General features: G+C 34.5%; 1 protein-coding gene across 1 annotated transcript in view; it reads right to left on the reverse strand.

Annotated features, from left to right (window-relative positions):
• The window catches only part of ROBO2 (roundabout guidance receptor 2), a gene marked incomplete at both ends in the record, with an annotated part of 574,004 nt that overhangs the window by 494,861 nt on the left and 57,768 nt on the right, over positions 1–21,375 (reverse strand). The window contains one exon of the mRNA XM_082654134.1: positions 19,628–19,954. Coding sequence (XP_082510260.1) covers positions 19,628–19,954 — 327 coding nt within the window. The remainder of the gene's footprint in view (positions 1–19,627; positions 19,955–21,375) is intronic.

Here is a 21,375-nt window from a genome sequence, read left to right on the forward strand (position 1 = left end):
CAACAGTAACAATAAAAAGAAGAAAGGTTTTTACAAATCCTATTTGAAATCTTGTTTATAATTAAAAAGAATTACAATGGTAAGTATTTGACTTGGGGGTTTATTTTGGAAATTCCATAACTTCAGTAGACCAAAACTTAAGCCCATTTTTTATTTCATTACAATTTTTAAATACAACATTTTGACCCAAGTAGTTTTTTACATGTATTATAGTTTCCAAAGTATTTCCAAACATCTATTTCAGCAATTCCAAAATGTGCTTGTTAAAGAAATTATAAAAACATTACCCAAATCAGCAAAGCATATCAAAACTACAAGTCAGCTTTCATTCCAGCCTTAAACAGTGTAAACTCTTGGGTGTTTTTACTTTTCAAGTGTAGGTGCAGAGCTCGTCTAGTTTCTGTGATTTCTGTGTTATTAATTCTGCACAAAATATTTCCAATATCCAGCTCTGTGATCACACAGGTAGCTGAGCATGTTATTGTCCAAGCAAATGTGTTATGAGTCCTCAGATGATGGACTACATTGAGGCCAGATGTCAGAGGTGCTGAAATTGATAATCCATCAGTAATTTTCTATCTGTCGCAATAGCTCTGACCCATTGAACTAAATAAATATGTTTAATCACTGACTGGTCAACTTATCAAATGGTGCCCTGAGCTAAGGGGAAAGACTTGTCAAATGTGGAACAGATAAAGCAAGAACCACAGCCAAAGGCAAGAAAATAACGGGCATCCTTAATCTCTACCCGTTTCCATCTCACTTTGAGAAAATAGACTTAAGTGGAAATCATATTAGGAAAACAACTTTTAGGTTAAGAAATAACAGAAAAATATTTCATTACAGTTCTACTGCATTTCTTCTATTCTTTTCTACGTAAGCCAAACTGTTCATAGGTTTCAATCTGACTACAGTTATATAAAGACATCCCAAGTTCAATGACAAGTAACACACTGAACACTGATAATGGGCAAGAGTCAAGGAAGAGCTACATCACGCAGTTACCATGCCACATCACAATAGCGATTGCAAATAAGGGTGCTCAGTGCCTAAGATAAAGCTCTCATCTGTTCAAGTAAGCTAAGGAATTGAAAATTGCTGAATGTGAACAGTTACATGACAAGCCCATTCCACACAAACATTAATCATAGTTAATGAGATAAAAGCCTTAGTAACATGTGACACTAGGTAAGTGATAGATCAGCCATCCTTTCATTGAATGTGCCAACAGCTCTGTGATTATAAGGGCCAACCGCCACCACTGTCCAGGAATGGAGCAAACTGAGATTAGGTGCACTGCAGTGACCACAAACACTAGTGATTTCTCCAACAGGATTTGTGGAGGTGCACAAAGAGCATTCTCAGCATTAAGTTCTCTATGTCTTACTTTGCCAATTCCATGCACTGGCAGCCATAACAGAAAACTCTTGAACTTGTTTATGCACACTTGTTTAATCCTGATTCTACACAGTGATTCAGACTGTGGGGTTAAGAAGATGGATGAGAGGAGCCAGGGCCACAGAGGGGTCAGGGTCATGATGTCGCTAGATCTCATTAACTACATCACTCAAGACACCAGTCACTCCAAATGTCACTCCAACTGAGGACTAGGGTATAGGTAAAAGAAAACTAGGTGGATGAAATAAACAAATTTTTCTTAGAACTGACATCACATACGAAAACAAAACTATTCTCAATTTGCTTTCTAGTCCCAAATATATCTATTTATTAAAATAAATAGTTTTAAGAAATGAAGAATAAACTACCTCTAAAATCCCAAGCAAAAAATACATAAATATTTTTAAAGGGCCCATAAAAGCATAGTTAGTCCCTGCACTGAAAATTATTCTGTTGATCTTTACCAAGTAAAATTTGGTCTGTTATATATGGTAATTAGTTTAAAAAAGGTGGAAGAAGGACTAGTATTCACAAAGGTATCACCACAGTTAGAAAGCTGAAAGACAACTTTTTTTGTGACAGAAAAATAAATGATTATAACTTATTTTACAGAGATGATATAAAATATTTGGCAGTAAGACTGTGATATGAAAACTCTTCCAAAAAACCACAATGTTAGAATTTGTAACGACTTATTAAACATGTTTGCAATTTAGATTATTCCTATTTCCTTAGTGTATGTGTAAACCATTATTATAAGATTTCTAAATGTTCTTTGAAGAAATATAGACAAATTATGTTACAGCTTATCTAATTTGACCAAATTATAGATATATTTATTGACATGTATAGTATTTTCATCTTTTATTTTACTGAAGTATTAAAACTGAATCCATTTCACATATTGTCTATTATTAAAGTGATAGTGTTGATAAAGAAAAGAAAAACACAGTGGAAATAATGATGTTTATTTCTGGTGGTAATTTTTTTCTTTAGTTTTCTGTAGTTTCCAACATTTCTAAGATGAAAAGACAACCCTCAGAATGGGAGAAAATATTTGCAAATGAAGCAATGGACAAAGGATTAATCTCCAAAATATACAAACAACTCATGGAGCTCAATATCAAGAAAACAAACAACCCAATTAAAAAATGGGCAAAAGACCTAAATAGACATTTCACCAAAGAAGACATACAGATGGCCAAGAGGCACATGAAAAGATGCTCAACATCACTAATTATTAGAGAAATGCAAATCAAAATTACAATGAAGTATCACCTCACATCGGTCAGAATGGTCATCATAAAAAAACCTGCAAATAATAAATGTTGGAGAGGGCGTGGAGAAAAGGGAACCCTTTGGCACTGTTGGTGGGAATGTAAATTGATACAGCCACTATGGAGAACAGTATGGAGATTCCTTAAAAAACTAAAAATAGAACTACCATATGACCCAGCAATCCCACTACTGGGCATATACCCTGAGAAAACCATAATTCAAAAAGATACATGCACCCCAATGTTCACTGCAGCACTATTTACAATAGCCAAGACATGGAAGCAACCTAAATGTCCATCAACAGATGGACAAAGAATGAATAGATAAAGAAGATATGGTACATATATACAGTGGAATATTACTCAGCCATAAAAAGAAATGAAATTAGGTCATTTGTAGAGATGTAGATGGACCTAGAGTCTGCCATACACAGTGAAGTAAGTCAGAAAGAGAAAAACAAATATGGTATATTAACGCATTTATGTGGAATCTAAAAGAATTGGTATAGACGATCTTATTTACAAAGCAGAAATAGAGACACAGATGTAGAGAACAAACGTACAGATACCAAGGGGGAAAGTGGAGTGGGATGAATTTGGAGATTGGGATTGACATATATACACTACTGATACTATGTGTAAAATAGATAACTAATGAGAACCTACTGTACAGCACAGGGAACTCTACTCAGTTCTCTGTGGTGACCTAAATGAGAAGGAAATCCAAAAAAGATGGGATATATGTATATGTATAGCTGATTCACTTTGTTGTACATTATAAACTAACACAATATCGTAAAGCAACTATACTCCAATAAAAAAAAAGTATTTATAATCAGAAAAAAAAGTAGAAATATAAAAGACAAAATAAGGAAAAATAAAACAAAGAAACAAACAAAAAGACACACACAGTAGAAAGGGTTTTTTTTAGTAATTTAGATAACATGGGTCCAGAAAGAAGAGCAATGTTATGTTGGTCTAATATATGCCTGCTTATGTGTATAATTATGAAATTAATTTCATATAATTATGAAAATATTTCAGTAGAAGACAAACATGCATTTTACCTAATAAAATATTTTATACACTACGTGTAAGTCAAATACATCTCAAAAATTAGCTGCTTTGCTTCATATACTTCTTTTAGAGAAACAAAACAAAGTCTAATTTATATACTAGAAATTTATATTTGTTTACATTAAACTTCAAGAGACTAGAAACACTGATCCAGAATATACATACTTTTGCAAAAAAAATTTACCTTAGATCTGAATGCCTAAAAGAAAAATGACTTAATTACGTGGTGACAAGGTGACTAGGGACTGCATAGATGTGGATCCATGATCAGTTAAATCCTCAAAAGACTAGAAGATTAAGGAAAATCTTCATTTTATCAGCAATATTATCAATTACTTGTTGTCGACCAGAATTTGCTTGAAGAAATGGTGAAAAAGAAAGAAAAAAATAATATTATCTGAGATACGAAAAAAGGTTTTTTTCACAGACTGCGGGAATGGCCAGTTAAAAGGACTACTGCTCGGGCTTCCCTGGTGGCACAGAGGTTGAGAATCTGCCTGCCGATGCAGGGGTCACAGGTTTGAGCCCTGGTCTGGGAAGATCCCACATGCCGCGGAGCAACTGGGCTCGTGAGCCACGACTACTGAGCCTGTGCGTTGGGAGCCTGTGCTCCGCAACAAGAGAGGCCCTGATAGTGAAAGGCCTGCGCACCGCGATGAAGAGTGGCCTCCGGTTGCCGCAACTAGAGAGAGCCCTCGCACAGAAACGAAGACCCAACACAGCCAAAAATAAATTAATTAATTAATTTAAAAAAAAAAAAAGACTACTGCTCAATTACTTGATATCCAAGGTTGGCTCCTGTCAGTTTCTGGAATCCAAACATACATGATCTGTTGGAAATATCTTTTTTCAATGAACTTTGTCCAGTAGTCGCATGCAAACCGTCTATAGTAGCTCAGTTAGATTTCCACTTTTCTGGAGGACGAATGATCTAGTCTAATCCCCTCACCTTAAATTCAAGAAAAGAGACCCAGAGAGGTTAAAAGCTTTGCCAAAATTATAGAACTAGTTAATAGGAGAACAGGGCCAGAACCTGGTCCTTTCTGGGAAAAGAAATTCCCCAAATTATCTTTCCTCTCCATTGCTGTCTGATGAAATTGGCTCCCTCATTTGTCATCTGAGGCCTGCCTCTCATCAACTGGGGGCTTTGGTTAAGTCAGTTCATGTCTCAAGGCCTCAGTTTCTACATCTGAACAACAAGGGGACTGATGATCTCTAAGGTTCCTCCAACCTGCCAGCTTCTTCATGCACGGTTTTTTTGATGACCCGATTCACCCAAAGGTTGCCTTTTTTTTCTTTTTTCTGATTTAGTCCTACATCCATTTCTTATGAGAAAGCTTCCATTAATGCCCCTGTAATTAACATCAAACCCAAATGGAATGAATGGGAGATTTTCTTATGCACAGGATAAGGACCCTTAAATAAGAATGAATAATGATAATATTTCCCAGAAGACACTATGGCAGCCCTCAAGCATGATTAACTACACCACTCCTTGTCTTTCTTTCTCCATAGAAATAGAACAGCTCATTTGCATGTCATCTGATATAAAGAGAGATCCTAGCATATAATGGGTTATTACCATTGGGTACTTCATTAGTAAAGCTTTTCCTTATGATGTGACAGAAAAAAGAAAGACAAAGTAAATTGAGAGATGTAAATTCTTACATCTCTATTAATGACAGACACATATGAAGATTAGATTCTATCAGCTTATCCATCAATCCTAAAGAACCAAACAAGTAGTTAGGATTTTGCAAGTTGACCCCTTTCTAGGTAGTCCTGTTTAACAACAGGCTTTTGAGAGAAGCTGCTTTTAAAAGAAAATCTTATATGAATATTAAACACAGCATCTTCCTCCTTCTTTTAAGAATATTCAAAGCAGATCCAGGAAGAAAACAAAAATAAATCAGTCTTTCTATCAAGCTACTCTTGAATCTGTACATGTGGGTCCTGGGGAATTATATGTTATAAACGAGGGGTTGGACTACAAAATGCAATTAATTTAATTGCTTATAATCTCAAGGGATTTCAAGATAAGATGTGTAAGACATATGCGTAAGTGAGATTTTTCCAAGGACTTTTCATGAAACATGATAATACTAAATTTAAGGAAATCATTTCTACTTTATGGAATTCCTTGTGAATAATAAAGTGATGAGACTAAATAAGTCACCAGTACTTAGTTTTGTTATCTTGTTTCATTATTATGAAGACTGATTTTTCCTTTGAGGTAAAACATAAGGTAAAGCTATAAGAAAATATATAGTTGTACGTAATTTTTTAGGTTCTCTTCTGACTACACCATCATATTGGCCTTGGTTTGCCTATAATTCCCTAAAAATCCCAAGAAAGAACACATACACCATAATTATTGTCTGGCATCATGAGGCAAAACCTGCAGCTTCCATACACTGGTCCTTTTCTTTCCTCAAGGGTCACATGGAACAAATATATTCTCTCTTTGGGATGACAGCTCTTGATGTGCTTGGTGAGAACTACCGGCCCTACCCATGTCTTCATTGTTCCTCAATAATAATCCCAATTCCTTCCGCTTTTTCTGCTTGTAACAGTCTTAAATCCTTACTCTTTCTCTTCTAGTGGTATTCCATTTTTAATGGTAAATTTAAACTGGTACTCAGAACTATTAACAATATTCCACCCATAGTTTTAGCAGAAAAAAAATCAAGCTGGATCACATTTCTTAATCTGAACTATTAATGCAGTTTAGAGTAAGAGACTTTTTTGGCAGCTTTATACAATAAGAGACCCTGTTCATTAGGTCAAGTACTGGGGACTCTTTATTCTTAGGAACAACCACTCCCCTCTTACTTTAACACCCCCACTTCTTTCCCCCCCAATAAAAAAAATCCTATAATTAAACTCAAAAACCATGATGGAGCAAAAATCAAAAATAGAAAAAGAAATTCACAGAACTGTATGTAGAACATACCACAAGTTGTATTTAATTAATTTCAAACAGTGAATCTGAATAAGTGAATTTTAAAGAAATTTGGAAAAATCTGAATTCATCAAAGTTTAAGCAAAACACTTAACATTTAAAAGTCATAAAATAAATTATTAGTTTTTAATAAGACATTTTTATATACTTATGTTTACTTAAGGTAGTTAGCTTATTTGTTTTAAACTTTTATTTTGAAATAATTATAAATTCACAGGAAGTTGTAAATATAGTACAGAGATGTCCCCTGTACCCTTTACCCAGTTTCCCCTCAGCGGTTACATCTTACATAATGATACCAAAAACAGGAATTGACATTGATACAATGCATGTGCTTCTATGTCATTTTATCACATGTATATTTGTGTAACCATTATCACAACCAAGATACACAACTGTTTCATCATTACAAAGATCACCCTCTTGCTCTCCCCTCATAAACACACCCATGGCTCTCTCCCCACCATCCCTAACCCTTGGCAACCAGTAATCTCTTTTCCATCACTATAAATTTGTCATTATGAGGAGGTTATATAGATGGAACCATACAGTATGTAGCCTTTTGAAATGGCTTTCTTCACTCAGCATAATGCCCTCAAGATCTCTCTAAGTCATTGTGCATATCAATAATTCATTCCTGTTTATTGTTGAGTAGTATTCCGTGGTATATATATAACATGGTTTATTTAACCATTCACCTATTGAGAGACATTTTAATTGTTGTTTCCATTTTTTTTTTTGCTTTTACAAATAAAACTGCTTTAAAGTTGTGTACAGGTTTTTGTGCACATTAAGTTATCATTTCTCTTAGCTAAGTGCCCAGGAGTGCAAATGTATGGTAAATGTGCATTCAGTGTTTTAAGAAATTGTCAAACTATTTTGAAGAGTGACTGTACAATTTCACACTCCTACCAGTAATGAATGAGAGATCACGATTTTGTATTTTGGCTGTTCTAAATGGTAGGTAGTGATTGTTCATCATAGTCTCTTTTAATGTGCATTCCCCTAAGGCTAGTGATTTTTAACGTCTCTTCAAGTGCTTATTTCCCTGCCATACATCCTCTTGGTGAAATGTCTCTTTATGTCTTATGCCCTTTTTGCTAACTGGATTATTTGTTTTATTTAATGTTGAGCTTTGAGAGATCTTTATACATTTTAGGTATGAATCTTTGGTCAGATATATGTTGTTCGAAAGTATGTTCTCCTCGTATTTAACTTGTCTTTTTATCCTCTTGACAAGATCTTTCAGAGAATAAAAATTTCTCATCATAATGATGTCAAATTTATTTATTTTATCTTTTTGGTTTGTGCTTTGGTATCATGTCTAAGAACTCTTTACCAAGCCCAAGGTATCAAAGATTTTTGTCCTATTTTCTAAAAGTTTTATAAATTTTATGATTTACATTTAAATATTTAATCCATTTTTAATTCATTTTTGTATAATGTTTGAACTGTAACTTGAGCTTCTTTTATTGCCTTTGAATATCCAATTGCTCTAAGTTACCATTTATTGAAAAAACAATTCTTCCTCCTTTAATCAATTTTTAAATTAAAACTGGAGTTATTTGAAAGCCAAACTGACCATTGTTAACATTAAGTACTGAACTTAGAAAGAAACTATCAAAGTTAGCAAATTTCTACAAATATGGCCATGAGATAATGCATGTTAATATGTTAATAACTTCTAAAGAACTCGAGAAAATACTGTAAGGGCATCATTGCTATTAGCATACTCCCTTTTTTTTAATATAAAACTTAGTCAAGTTATCTTTAGATATTAAATGATAGATAACTCTTCTTATAAATTTGATTCTTAAGCTCCAAGCTGCTTTGGCCTGCAAACATGTCAGTAAGACCTGAAAGTGATGGATCTTCCTGATACTGATATTTGACAACTAGGAACTGTACAGAGAAAATCAAATTACTTGAATAAACTAATGAGCTCTTAAATGTCAATATATAACTAAATTAAAAAAAAGAAAAGCTTACTCTTTCTGTTGTTTGTTTCCTTTAGTACCCCATGAATCACAGAATTTTAGCACCAAAATGAAGCTTTAGACTTCATGTAGTCCAGCATTCTCATTGTATGTATACAACTGGATAACCATTTCTGGATAGAATACCTAAAATAAATGTTAATGATTTCTTCTAAGTGTCAAATGGTTTTGTTTGTTTAAATGAATCAATGAGACCACTTAGCATGGTAGTTAAGAAAGCAAACTCTAGGCAAAGGCTGTCTGGGTTCATATCCTGACTCTTCTTACTGTGCAAAAATTGCTAAGTTAACAAAGATTTGGCCTCAGATATAATAGAGAGAAAATAATAAGTTGTTTTGAGAATTATACTCAAAGTAAATTATAAATATAAAACACTTAGGAAAAAATCCTGGCATTTAGTGATTATTTTTACTGACTTTCCACTTATAGAAATCATTTAACCTGGTCCATATTTCTCTTGGCAAAATCAGTATTTTCTTCCTCTGAATTCCCACATGTTCAGGTGTTCTTTACTCTAGGATTTACATTTTATACCATCTTGAACACTCTTTGATGGAATGAGTCATCTCTTGTTCTGTTTTTTGTTTCTGAGGTAAAAAAAAACCATAGGTAACATAAAATATACCATCTCAATCATTTTTAAGTGTACAGTTCAGTAGTGTTAAGTATATTCACATTGCTGTGCAAGAGATATCCAGGACTTTTTCATCTTGCAAAACTGAAACTCTATACTTATTAAACAACTCTTGTTTTAAATATCAGTATCTTCAGCACCTAGCTGAGTACCTAGCAATTAGAAAGTACTGTCCAAAAATGTAGCAAACTAAATTTATATCATCCCTTGGACCACAAACTCATTTCTTAAATTTGTATCAACTCTCCTTTGAAATGCCATCTCCTATCTTTCAGGTATCAATTTAATTCATCAAAGTAATTCAACCTTCTTCTTACCATACCTTAATTTGTAATAGATCTCCTACCTTCACACTCTTCCATGTTCTAATCCACCTTATACTGCCTTTAACATATCCCCTTTCATACCTTACAAGTAACATTCCCAAATCAAAAAAACCTTGAAGGCTCCCTCAGGTCTTCTAGGATAATGTGCAAGCTCCTTAGTTCGTTTAATTATGACCAATCTCTACTTTCCTATTTAAATTATCTCCCTCTACTCTCCTACATACGTTCTCCAATTCAACAATACAGTAATTACTCCCCACACTGGCCAATCACACACAGCCTCAGGTCTTTGCTTTTACACTTCTCTCCAGTTTTCTAAGGCCACTTTCCATTCATATTCATCCAGAAGCATTTGATGCCACTTCTTCTTCTAATGCCTGTGGCATGTCCTGTCTGAGGGCCTTTACCCCACACCACAGTGGAAGGTGAGCTGTTACTTGATGAGGTTTCCCAGGCTTCTCACTTATAACACAAGCACCATTGAAGGCATGGATCTCTTAAGCTGCTTTTTACTCCTAATGCCTAAGAAAGCCAGTAAAGACCTTTGAATAGATTTAAGGAAAAACACTGAACATCCTCATTCAATGTGGATAAGCAGAAAAAGCAAGTAGGAGGAGAGTGAAGCAGGTTGATATATATATATGTATACATAACAGTCTATATTGAATACGACATTATGAAAGTAAAATAGTCATGTTACCTTTCCATAATTTTACAGTTTATATATAAAAACTAAAGTTTGTGCCAAAGTCTTTGTACAGACTTAGATGTTAGATAACCACATAAAAAACTTAATGATTGTCTTTATAAATAATAAGTACTTGTATAACTGGAAAATGGCCTGATTATCAGAAAAAGGTATATGTGATAGAAAGAGCCCTTTTCTTCTTAGATGTTACTTTACACTCAGTTTCTAGGCCCTACTTGTGATGCTACTTAAAGGGCCAATGGCGTAGGCCAATCGGACTTTTCTTGCTGCCTGTAACCCAGGCTGACACCCTTGCTTGCAGGCTTTGTGAGGATCAACTTTTTAACAGGCTTAGGCTAACCAGTGAGTAAGTGACCATGGGCTATTTTGGGTGGTAGAATTTCTGCAAAAACAAAAAAGCAAGACAAAATAAACATACAAAAACTTATTGGAATTCACCAGATTCTGGGCCTATATATCTGTCTGTCACATCCTCAAAGCACCTGCCTCTCTTACAATCCTTGCCTGACTTCTCTCCAAGGGTCAGAGACACTACTGATGTCTGAGCAGCCCCAGAAGGGTAGTGCTAGGGAACTTCAGAGAGTTTACAGAAATCCTAACAGGGGCCCAATATTGTTTTCCTAGATTACTTCTTGTAAAACGTATACCTTATTGACAAAAATGTATGCATATCTCCTAATTAAGAAAGAGGTGGTTGAAAATGTTGTGTTTGCATTTGAGAATCTCCTAAGAGGAAAACCAATTCCAATGATTTAGAGTGTAAAGAATATGTTGATTCCTCAGTTGAACCTCTCATCCTTTAGCAGTTAAGTCACAGGCTGTTACAGACTTCTAAAGAAGAAGAAATTTCCAGAGTTGAACAAAATTTCACCTGTCGTTTTTACTTCTGTACTCCTCTAAAGAGCTTAACACATACACTGACTCATGCATGAAAAAAGTGCAACCCCCTTTATGTAATTATAGAAACCTTGTGGGAGCTGCTTCAGAATTAAACAATGTGTATTATAATTATCAGAAACAAATTCAACCTAACGAAGGAAAATTGGAGACCTGTCTTTCTGATGAAACTCATATCTTGAGAGAAAAGCATACACGTTGCTGCACAAAATTACGTTTCCTAACTACAGCGTCAACCTATATACATTTTCAGTAGAATCAATTTATATTTACAAACCAGCTGAAATCGAATAAATTGAAGGTTTATAGGTGGGAAACCCTCCAAACCATAAATAGTCTTTTCTTACTTTTATCTAAAAAAAAATTCTGAGATTGAAAACAAGAGCTGAACTCAACAAGTTTTGTCTTAATACACCTTAGTATCCCTATGAATATGTTGGGCTATCATTCCATGGATAGGATTTACATGTTGGCAGAGTTCAGGATTAAACTGTTTTGGGAAATAGTCTTTGGAAAAGCAGAGAACATCAAGATTCCTCTTTCTCTTATTTATGTGCTTTCCTTGGAATCAGAGTTAATTCAGGCTAATTTTAGTGAACGGCAACTTGAGACTTGTAAAGGGAGAGGGGTTGAATACAGTTAATACAGTTAACAGAAACCTGATTATCAAAATACAGCATTACACATATTTAAATAGTTCATAAGCTCAAACATGTACTCCAGGCATAGCAATTTCACACCTCCATTTGTGAAGATTAAAGGAGAGATCTGTATATGAAAGAATCTGATGGAGTATTACACAATTAAAAGGTACACAGACAAAACAGCCCAAGTAACACAGATGTGTGCGTGTGCACACTCATGTACCTTCTAACACTGTTCTCTAATACCAAAAAAATACCAAAACATTTGCTATTGTCTTTTCTTTCTAGTTAAAGATGTTTTAGATTGATTCCCCTATGCCCATACATTCACAGTTTATAATACTTTCAATTGAGTTTACAGATTTCTTTCAAAACAGCCTCGGGCCAACATTGTGGATGCAGGGCAGTACAAATCCACAGAGCACAAACGATATTTGATTCAAATCACTATTTTTTTTTTTTTTTATGGTCTCTTACCAGTGGTTACTCTTTCTGTAAGACAAATGGCCTGTATTAAATTGCTAGGGTTGCCATCACAAAATACCATAGTCTGTGTGGCTTAAACAGCAGAAATTTATTTTCTCACAGTTCTGGAAGCTAAAATCCATGATTAAGGTGTTGGCGGTTTTAATTTCTTCTGAGGTTTCTCCCCTTGCTTGCAGATGGCCACGTTCTCACTGTGTCCCCATATGGTCTTTCCTCTGTGCATGTGCCTCTCTGGTGTCTATGTGTCCAAATGCCCTCTTCTTATAAGGCCACCAGTTAGTATAGATTAGGACCCACCCTAACAACTGTATTTTAATTTACTCCTTTAAAGACCCAATCTACCAACACAGTCAGATTCTGAGGTACTAGGGATTAGAGCTTCAATATATGAATTTGGGGGGGATACAATTTAGCGCATAACATGGCCCAAGTACATTAAGGTATGAGTGGTTGTCTGTATACTCTCCCCCCAAATTCTCTGCATTCTCTCTTGAAATTTGTAGAAATACAAACAGAGGAATAATGAAAAAGCCAGTAGCTCTTATATTCTTCTTAGTCAAAATCTATGAATATCAGTTCCAATTGACTAGTTGCCTCTTACGCATTTAAATAGATACATTCGTTTGTTTTAGGAAAGTTGAGTCATGACAGCAGCTCTTTTTTTCCCTACTCCTGGAATTACTAAATCAACTTCTATTATAATCACCATTAATTTCTTATTCTAAACCTTCCTAGTAAATGAAAGAAAAACAAACAAACAAACGTTAAGACCTTTGAAAGGAAAAATAACCTGGGAACAGGAAAGGTTATGTCAATTATTCTCAGAAAAGATAATGTCATCTCCTGAGAAACCAGAATACTGTCCTCTTTCAGGACAAATAAAAATGTGGCAGAAAGTGAAGTAAGGTTCAAACAGCAAGACTATCCAACTTAATTGGGGCCAAAGTCAACACGGTTTGGTAAGAAGTTTTATAAGGGGAAGTGATTTCAGAATTTATTTCATCAATTCATACTACTTGAATTAAATAACTAGGTCAAAGAAAAAGAAACTTCATGACCATTCAGTGGCTTTACAGAGTTAATTATTTTATATTTTTAATTAATTAAATCTTATCTTAAAATATGGACATATAACCCAAGGAAGTATAACATGCCAGCAGTCAATAATATTTATCAAATACTGGCAATGTTTCTAGCTGTGCCTTGTACTAAGAGCGGAGTTGGATACAGTTAATTCAATAACACTAATAAATATTTTTATCTACACCTAAAAGTTACCTATAAGTCCCTTAAAAAGTTGAGTTACCATATAACTAAGCAACTCCACTCTTAGATATATACCCAAGAGAATACCCAAATGAAACCATATGTCACACAAAAACTTGTACAAGAATATTCATAGCAGCATTATTCGTAAAAGACAAAAAATGGAAACAACCCAAATTTCCATCAACATATGAGTGAATGGATAAAATGTGGTATATCCACACAATAGAATATTATTCAGCAGTGTAAAGAAATGAAATACTGATACATGCTACAACAAAGATTACCCCTGAAAACATTATACTCAGGAAAAGAAGCTAGTCAAAAAAGACCATGTATTGTATGATTCCATTTACATGACATGTCTAGAATAGGCAAATATATAGAGACAAGATAGTAGACTAGTGTTTGCTTAGGGATGTAGCAGAAGGGTTCCAGGAGAATGGGAATTGGCTGCTAATGGGTATACAGTTTTCTTTATAAGTGACAAAAATGTTCAAATTAGATTGTGGTGTTGGTTGCACAACCCTGTGAATACACTAAAAAACATTAAATTATACACTTTAAATGGGTAAATTATATGTGAACCATACCTCAATAAAGTAATTTTTTTAAAAAAGCTCTCCATGGCTCAGGCTTTTCTGCAATTTAATTTATCTCTGTGTTTTTGGAGCATAAAGGTATTTTGCCTGGATAACATTCATTTACAGCCGCAAGTAAAAAAAGAAAAAAAAAATTACATATTTATTAACTTGGAAATATCAATGAAACAATTCACCTTGTGTTCATTTTTAATGCCACCTGTGACCTCTGTTACTAAAGTCAGTCTACTTCTATAACCTGTCTTCCTTGTACAGATAAAACATCAATTTAGTTTGGGATTTAAAGCAGGATCATTATGTCTGTAGAGTGTTCCATAGCTTTGCTGTTCTAGCAATCTGTGACATAAATAATGCAACACCTTTTCCTTCTCTAAATGACTTTCTTGAGGCATGGGTCTTCATACGTGGAAACAAAAAGGAAAAAAAAGGATGAAGAAAAGAAAAGAAATCACCCTGCAGTCATGGAATTCAATCTATTTCTAGTTCCCCAACTGAATTATGAACCACATCTGTTCTCTTTTGTAGTTGCATCAAAAGCCAACTTTCAAACATTTAGCCATTTTATTTTATTTTTCTCAAAGCAAAGCTAAATCACAGGTAATCTGAAAAGTTCTTGTGTTTTAGTTTTGATTTATAAGTAAGGAAAGGGGAAAAAAAAGACCGGTTTCTAAGTGACCCTTGACCTTTGAACCACAACCTCCTTGCCACTAAAGCGTTCATCACTTCATTTAATCTCCCCTCTCTGCACTGGCGTACTACAGAGAAAAGGAAACGGAAAAAATAATCTGGGGACTTCATCAATTTTTCATGAATTTTCATTTAGGCCACATCCCCCTCTTACCCTGGTCGATAGATCAAGCTGCTGTCATATATTTACCACCTGGGGCTACAGCTGCCATCTCTAGGCACTGCCACTGACTCAGGCTGCATCACAGGCAGCCACAGTCTGCGTGAGGACCCCTGTGCTCCTTCTGCTCCAAACACAGGGAGCCCTGGAGTTCAAACTGAAATCTTATCTGCACCAGCTACGTCTCAGCTCTCTTGGTGGTCCCATTGGACAACTATGTATTAAATTCTTCAGTGCCAAGTGCCTTACTTGTAGAACCTGCAATTCTGTTTTCTAAATATGTAAAAATCACTTTTTTGCCTAAATACCTTCCTTGAGTTAAAGTGATCTAAAAAGTACATTCTGGATTGCTTTTTTTTTCCAAACCAAGAGGGGAAAAAAGCAAATATGTGGTAAGTGATTCAAATCTCCACTGCAGGGACTGGCCCTGAATAGTTTTTTCCTCAATTATGTTGTTCCGTTACATAAAAGTGAACTCTGTGTTTAATAAAACAAAAAGAGAATGAATAGAGTATGATAAAAACAGGCTAACTTCTATACAATCAGTCAAGACAGACGGTTATCAATAAAACTGCTCATATCATATGACAGCAGAAAGCAAGATTGTTGAAATTAAAAATGAAAATCAAGATGAAGCAGAGTCAAAAATTCCAGATTTTTTATCAATAATTATTTCACAATAAAAGTTATAACAAGGTTGTTTGCTACTTATCCATACCACCTAGATATTCCTATATACACCTAAATCAATTCGCAACCGATTTTGACCGCCCCTGAGTTCTTGAAAGAACAGGCAGCACTTGCCACTCCAACTCCACTACCAACTCATTCTTCAGCTGCTGTGCTTTCTTTTCACCCCTAGAGACCACAGATACTTTTTATTTAGACCACCACGTAGCATTTGCATTGCCAACCACTTTTTCTTTCTTAAAATTATTTCCTTATTTTTCTTGTCACTCCACTTCCCATGTTCTATCACTCCAATACCTCCTCTGAGCCTCCTGAACTAGACTTTCCTTTGCCCAACATTAAATATTCTTTCCAAACAATGGGAGTGATCACAGCCCTATACACAGCTTGCCTGGACAATCACATCTATGTCTATCTACTCCCCTGGCTTCAACCTCCATCTGGGAAAGACTTCTCAATTCCAGAAGCTCTTTCCTTAATGGAATATGGCATATTTTTACCTTGATATTTCATTGGCATGTCAAACAATACAACCAAGCTGACTTCACTTTCCTGTTCTCACTAGAGTTATTTCTCCTGTATCTGCCATCCCTTTGGATGGTAGGTATCATAATATACACAGTCACTCCACCAAAAAACATCTGGGAATCACCCTCTATTCCCCAAACCAACCACAAAGTGATATAATTTCTAAATACGGTTCAAACTATTTCCTTCTTTTAATCCGCACTGCTTTGTTCAGTTTAAAATCTAACATGTACTCTTTTCTGAATGATTTCACAGCTTCTTAACTCCGCTCAATTTCAATCATCATTCCTTTAACCCTATCTTCAATTTTCTTTCAAAATTGAAAGGAAAAACTCTCCTTTTACATAACAAAAAGTCTAGATTTTATGATTCAGCACATGCCTATCTTTCTAACTTACACTGCCCACCAACCCATTATCAAGCTACCTGCAGCTCTCCAAATACATAGTGTTTTTAGGTTTCCATTCTTTCCTTTAACAAATGAAGAAATGGATATGCCATAATTGAGCAATTATGTTGAGTGTCCTAAAATATGAAGGCCAGACATTTATATGACCCACAGCGGTTCCTATCATTTTATAAAAATACACCTTGGTTACCAATAGGATTGACAAATCACAATGCTTTGACCTAAATTTCCATATTAACACATTTTATGAAACACATAAGGAAATGGAGAAGACTAATGAGCTAATGCGAAAGGGATGAGCAACATATAAATGGATATTATTTGATCTTCTGTTGCCTCAAATGGCATGAACTGTTGACAGGGCATTAGAAGAAAGAATTTTATTCACTAGCTAAATCCAATTTAGAACTCTTCTTGTTTTCCTCTCTAGGTCAGAAGTATTTTTTTAGCATTTCTCAAAGCTCACTGATTTAAAAATAAAGAAAAATGTAACTGTCATAGTACATTGAAAAAAAATTGTGGTTTAAAATTTTCCCTCTAAAACAGTTTGATTAATTATTAATGATGCAATTAAGAAAGAGAGAAATCCTTTATGTTAAATCAAAGTACAAGATACATGTGTGTTGGGAGCAATTTTAACAATGCTAAGGAGCAGAATAAAGATAAGTTTATAGCTGTCTAACAATAAAATGACTGGCCAATTTAGATAAACTTTAATATTGAGAAGAAAGTTAGTGAAGGATTAAAAATAGTTATTTGCTTAAAATAAATAAGCTACAAAGATATATATAGTACAACACAGGGAATTTAGCCAATATTTTATAATAACTATAAATGGAATTTAACCTTTAAAAATTGTGAATCACTAGGTTGTGTACTTGAAACGGATATAATATTATACAACAACTATACCTCAATTTAAAAAATAAAAAAAGTTATTTGCTGCTGAGTGGATAGAAGAAAAACTTTTAATTAAAAGTTCTTTATTTTTATTTATATAAGATGAGCCTGGTTTCATTTGAGCGTTTTTCGAAATATGGTACAATTCTCTCAAACTAAAAATTGGAACAATCATGGTCTGATCTTGCATTCCCCATTAATTTATTGCCTTAGTCTTGGTCACCTAACCATCATGGGTTTCATTTTATCTATAAAAAGAAAGAATAATGCATGTTATATTTACTGTAAAGGGATCTGGTGGGGAAAACAATCAATCTAATTGACATTGAAATATTTCAGTATATTTGAAATGTTCCAGAAATAAGATATTTCAAAATAAAAATGGACAGCAATATTTGTATTCTTGAGGTTCTGTGTATATATTTCAAATCTCACTAAACTGCATTTAATCTAACTGCTTTTTGAAGTAAGTTATAAAAATGAAATTACCTAGCAACTGGCGCAAAATGGCATTGCTAGCAAAAGTTCTAATGCTTATATCTCAAAGTACTTCACATAATAAATTTCTCAAAGCTCATTGATTTAAAAATTTGGGTTTTAGGATTCCTGTAGTTTTTTCCTATTGGACTTACATATTTCAAGCATGGACTGGGTTCCAGATTTCTTGGTACAAAAGCATAAATCAAAAGACTGGATGCGTAAAAGCAAAAGCTTTCATTGTGATAGCTGAATAAGAAATTGTATGATTTTGTTACTAAAAGATGTTTTCATGTATAAAGGTAATGATACACTGTGAGAATTTCAATACACATATACACAAGTTTTATAATTTAGTGTGATACCATATAGCATGTGAGTATAAGTATCAAAGTTAATTGCAGACATAGACCATGAACTATTATCCGGCACTCTCATCCCAGCTATAAAAAAAAGACTCATGCATCCTGAACTATTTCAATTCTCTTACGTATGAACACCTACTGGTACAAGCAGAAAGTTGAAGAGCACAAACTTTTTTTAAGCTCAGTTATTGCCATCTTATTCACAAATAATTCTTGATAAAGTATTCCTTCAAAATAGAGAATACCAAAATAATTATGACACCAAATCCTCACTTATAAACCAGAAAACAAATCTAACATATTTTGAAATTTGTTCTGGAAAACCATCCAGAAAAACAAAGTTATGGACTCAATGATCAAATAGATGCAAAGCCTTGATGCCTTGATTTACTAGTGCTATTTGGGCTACCTGATTAATAAATAAATATATTTTTAAGTGGCAAGGGCAGGACAAATCCTTAGGTACTGCTGATTACCAAAACTGAGCAAGACCTTCCTCTATATGCACACTTTGTCCCTAAACAGAAATCAGTTCTCTTCTCTGATGAATTTTTTGATAAAAAAATATAGTTGCTGTTGTTGGTATATTTTCCCCTGCATGCCTAGGGTAATGATCCCTGAATTTAACCTGGAAGTAAAAGAGTTAATATAACCTAAAGAGTATATTCTTTTTAAAGTTGCCCAATAAAAGTTAGATTTAAAAATATATACATGTATATATAATATATTAGTTATATATAAATAAGTAACAGGAATAGGTACAATAATGAATTTATACCTTATATTTGATCCCATGTTACACATAAACTTTTTATTTTAACATCGCCAACCTTAATATTTTATTATATCTCTCATTAATAATTCAAATTTTAAATACGACCAGCATCATCGCCGCCTTGCTTTAATATAATATCATAATACCCACATTGCTTCAATATAAATAAATTTACTGCAACACCTTGACTATACATTATTTTGACAAGCCTTCTTTGCAGAAGGCAAAGTAAAATTATGCAGAGAGTATTGATTGTTGTATTCTATAGGTATTAAGCATCTATGAGAACAAATCAAAGCTTATTAAAAAAAAATCAAAGTAAAAGCGCATGCCATTTATGAGATTCATTACGTTTACTTACATGCCACTTCCAGAGATGCATTTCGACTCACTGCTTCACCAAGATAGTTCCTTGCAACACACACGTAGCTTCCTTCATCAGGTTTACTTCTGCGCCCATGCACAATGCGCAAGAAGAATAAGGAACCGCTGGGCAGAAGCATCCTGTGGGACCGGGGATCATCCTTGTCAGTCTCCACCCGCTCGCCATCCTTGTACCACTCAATGGTGGGCGTTGGCCGGCCCTCGGCCTTGCAGTTCAACGTGGTGGGCTCTCCCTTAGAGACAATGACATCGGAAGGGTGCTCCACAATCCGCGGGGGAAAGTCTTCCTGGCGAAGACGAGATCCTACAAAATGTGACAGAATGAAGACAAGCTTTAACATTCCTTATCTATAGCTTTTGTTTCACTTAGGTTCACACTGATAAAATTAAACTATTCAATCATTCAAACTGCACTTACTACTATTTTATTTATGTTTCAGTCTTTTGTTCTTTATGCATCTCGTAAGTCATTCCAAGTCCCTTTTGGAACAAGACAATATAGCAGTAAATTAATACGTTAATTCTAATGAGTTAGTTTTAACATGTTCCATGAGTCAGGACAAATAAAAATAAGCATGAAATTTTCTTTTGGAACCAGTAAGTTGCAATGGGTACTAAGATGAGTAAGGTTAATTTCCTGTCTTCAAAGTGCTTACTATGTACTAGGGGAGAAAGCCAAGTGCTTACAAGTGTACTAGGGGAGAAAGCCAAGTGCCTAAAATACACATATAGAAAACGTTTATCATGCTGGCACTGTGCTATCAGAGTCAACACAAAAAAAGACCCGAACATTATGTACAAATAGTAACTCAATTTAACAGATGAGGAAGAAGTTTAATGACATATATTGTCCAGGACTGTGGAAGAAGTAAGCAGTAGAGGCAGGATTTGAATCCAGGTATGTCTGACTGAGGAACTCAGGTTAAATCACTATGTTGAAATAAGTGTTGCACGGAGGTCCAAGAAATGTATTACAGGAAAAGATTGGGAAAAGTAATGTCAACTCTAACTAGAGCACAGTGAGAGGCTTCCCCAAAAAAGGTAGCATTTAAATTGAGTTGTAAAGAATGAAAATAATATGTCAACAGAAGTAGAAAGACATTCAGAATGAAGAAATAGCATGAGCAAAAGGACAGAGAAATGACAATATATGTATAAAACATTTCATAATCAGGGAGGAAGTTAACATGGCAGGTGAGGGTAAAAAGCAGTCTTATAGCCGGAGACAAAAGGGCTTAAAATACCACGCTAAGGAGTGTGACTTTTATTCCATATGGCTAACTGATTTTGAGGGAGCAGTGATATGACCATCTGTGTATTAGAAAGGTTCTTTTGGTCTGTACAGTAAAAGATAGATAGTGATGGAGGCAAAAAAGACAGGTGAGAGTTACTTCTATATCCCAGAGAACAATAAAAAGAACCTGACCTTGAAACACTTAAGGTAGAAAAAAGAAGGAAGATATAAGTTATACAGTAAAATAAACACTTGACAGAATTTGGTATTCCATACAGTAAGGAAGAGTGACAGGTACCAATAACTTTCCTGTGGCTACAATGAAAATGGGGCCATTAAAAGTTAGAAGAAATAGGAAGAGAAGGACCTGTTTGGTATTTTAAGATGAAAATTTTGCATAATGTACTGTTTTGAATATTTTAATTTATGAAGTGTCAGAAGCCATTATTTGTGGAAAGGTCCTACCAGCTGCTGCAAATAATTCTAAAGGA

The sequence above is a fragment of the Grampus griseus genome, assembly GCF_964374135.1.
Source record: "Grampus griseus genome assembly, chromosome: 5".
Classification (NCBI taxonomy): domain Eukaryota; kingdom Metazoa; phylum Chordata; class Mammalia; order Artiodactyla; family Delphinidae; genus Grampus; species Grampus griseus.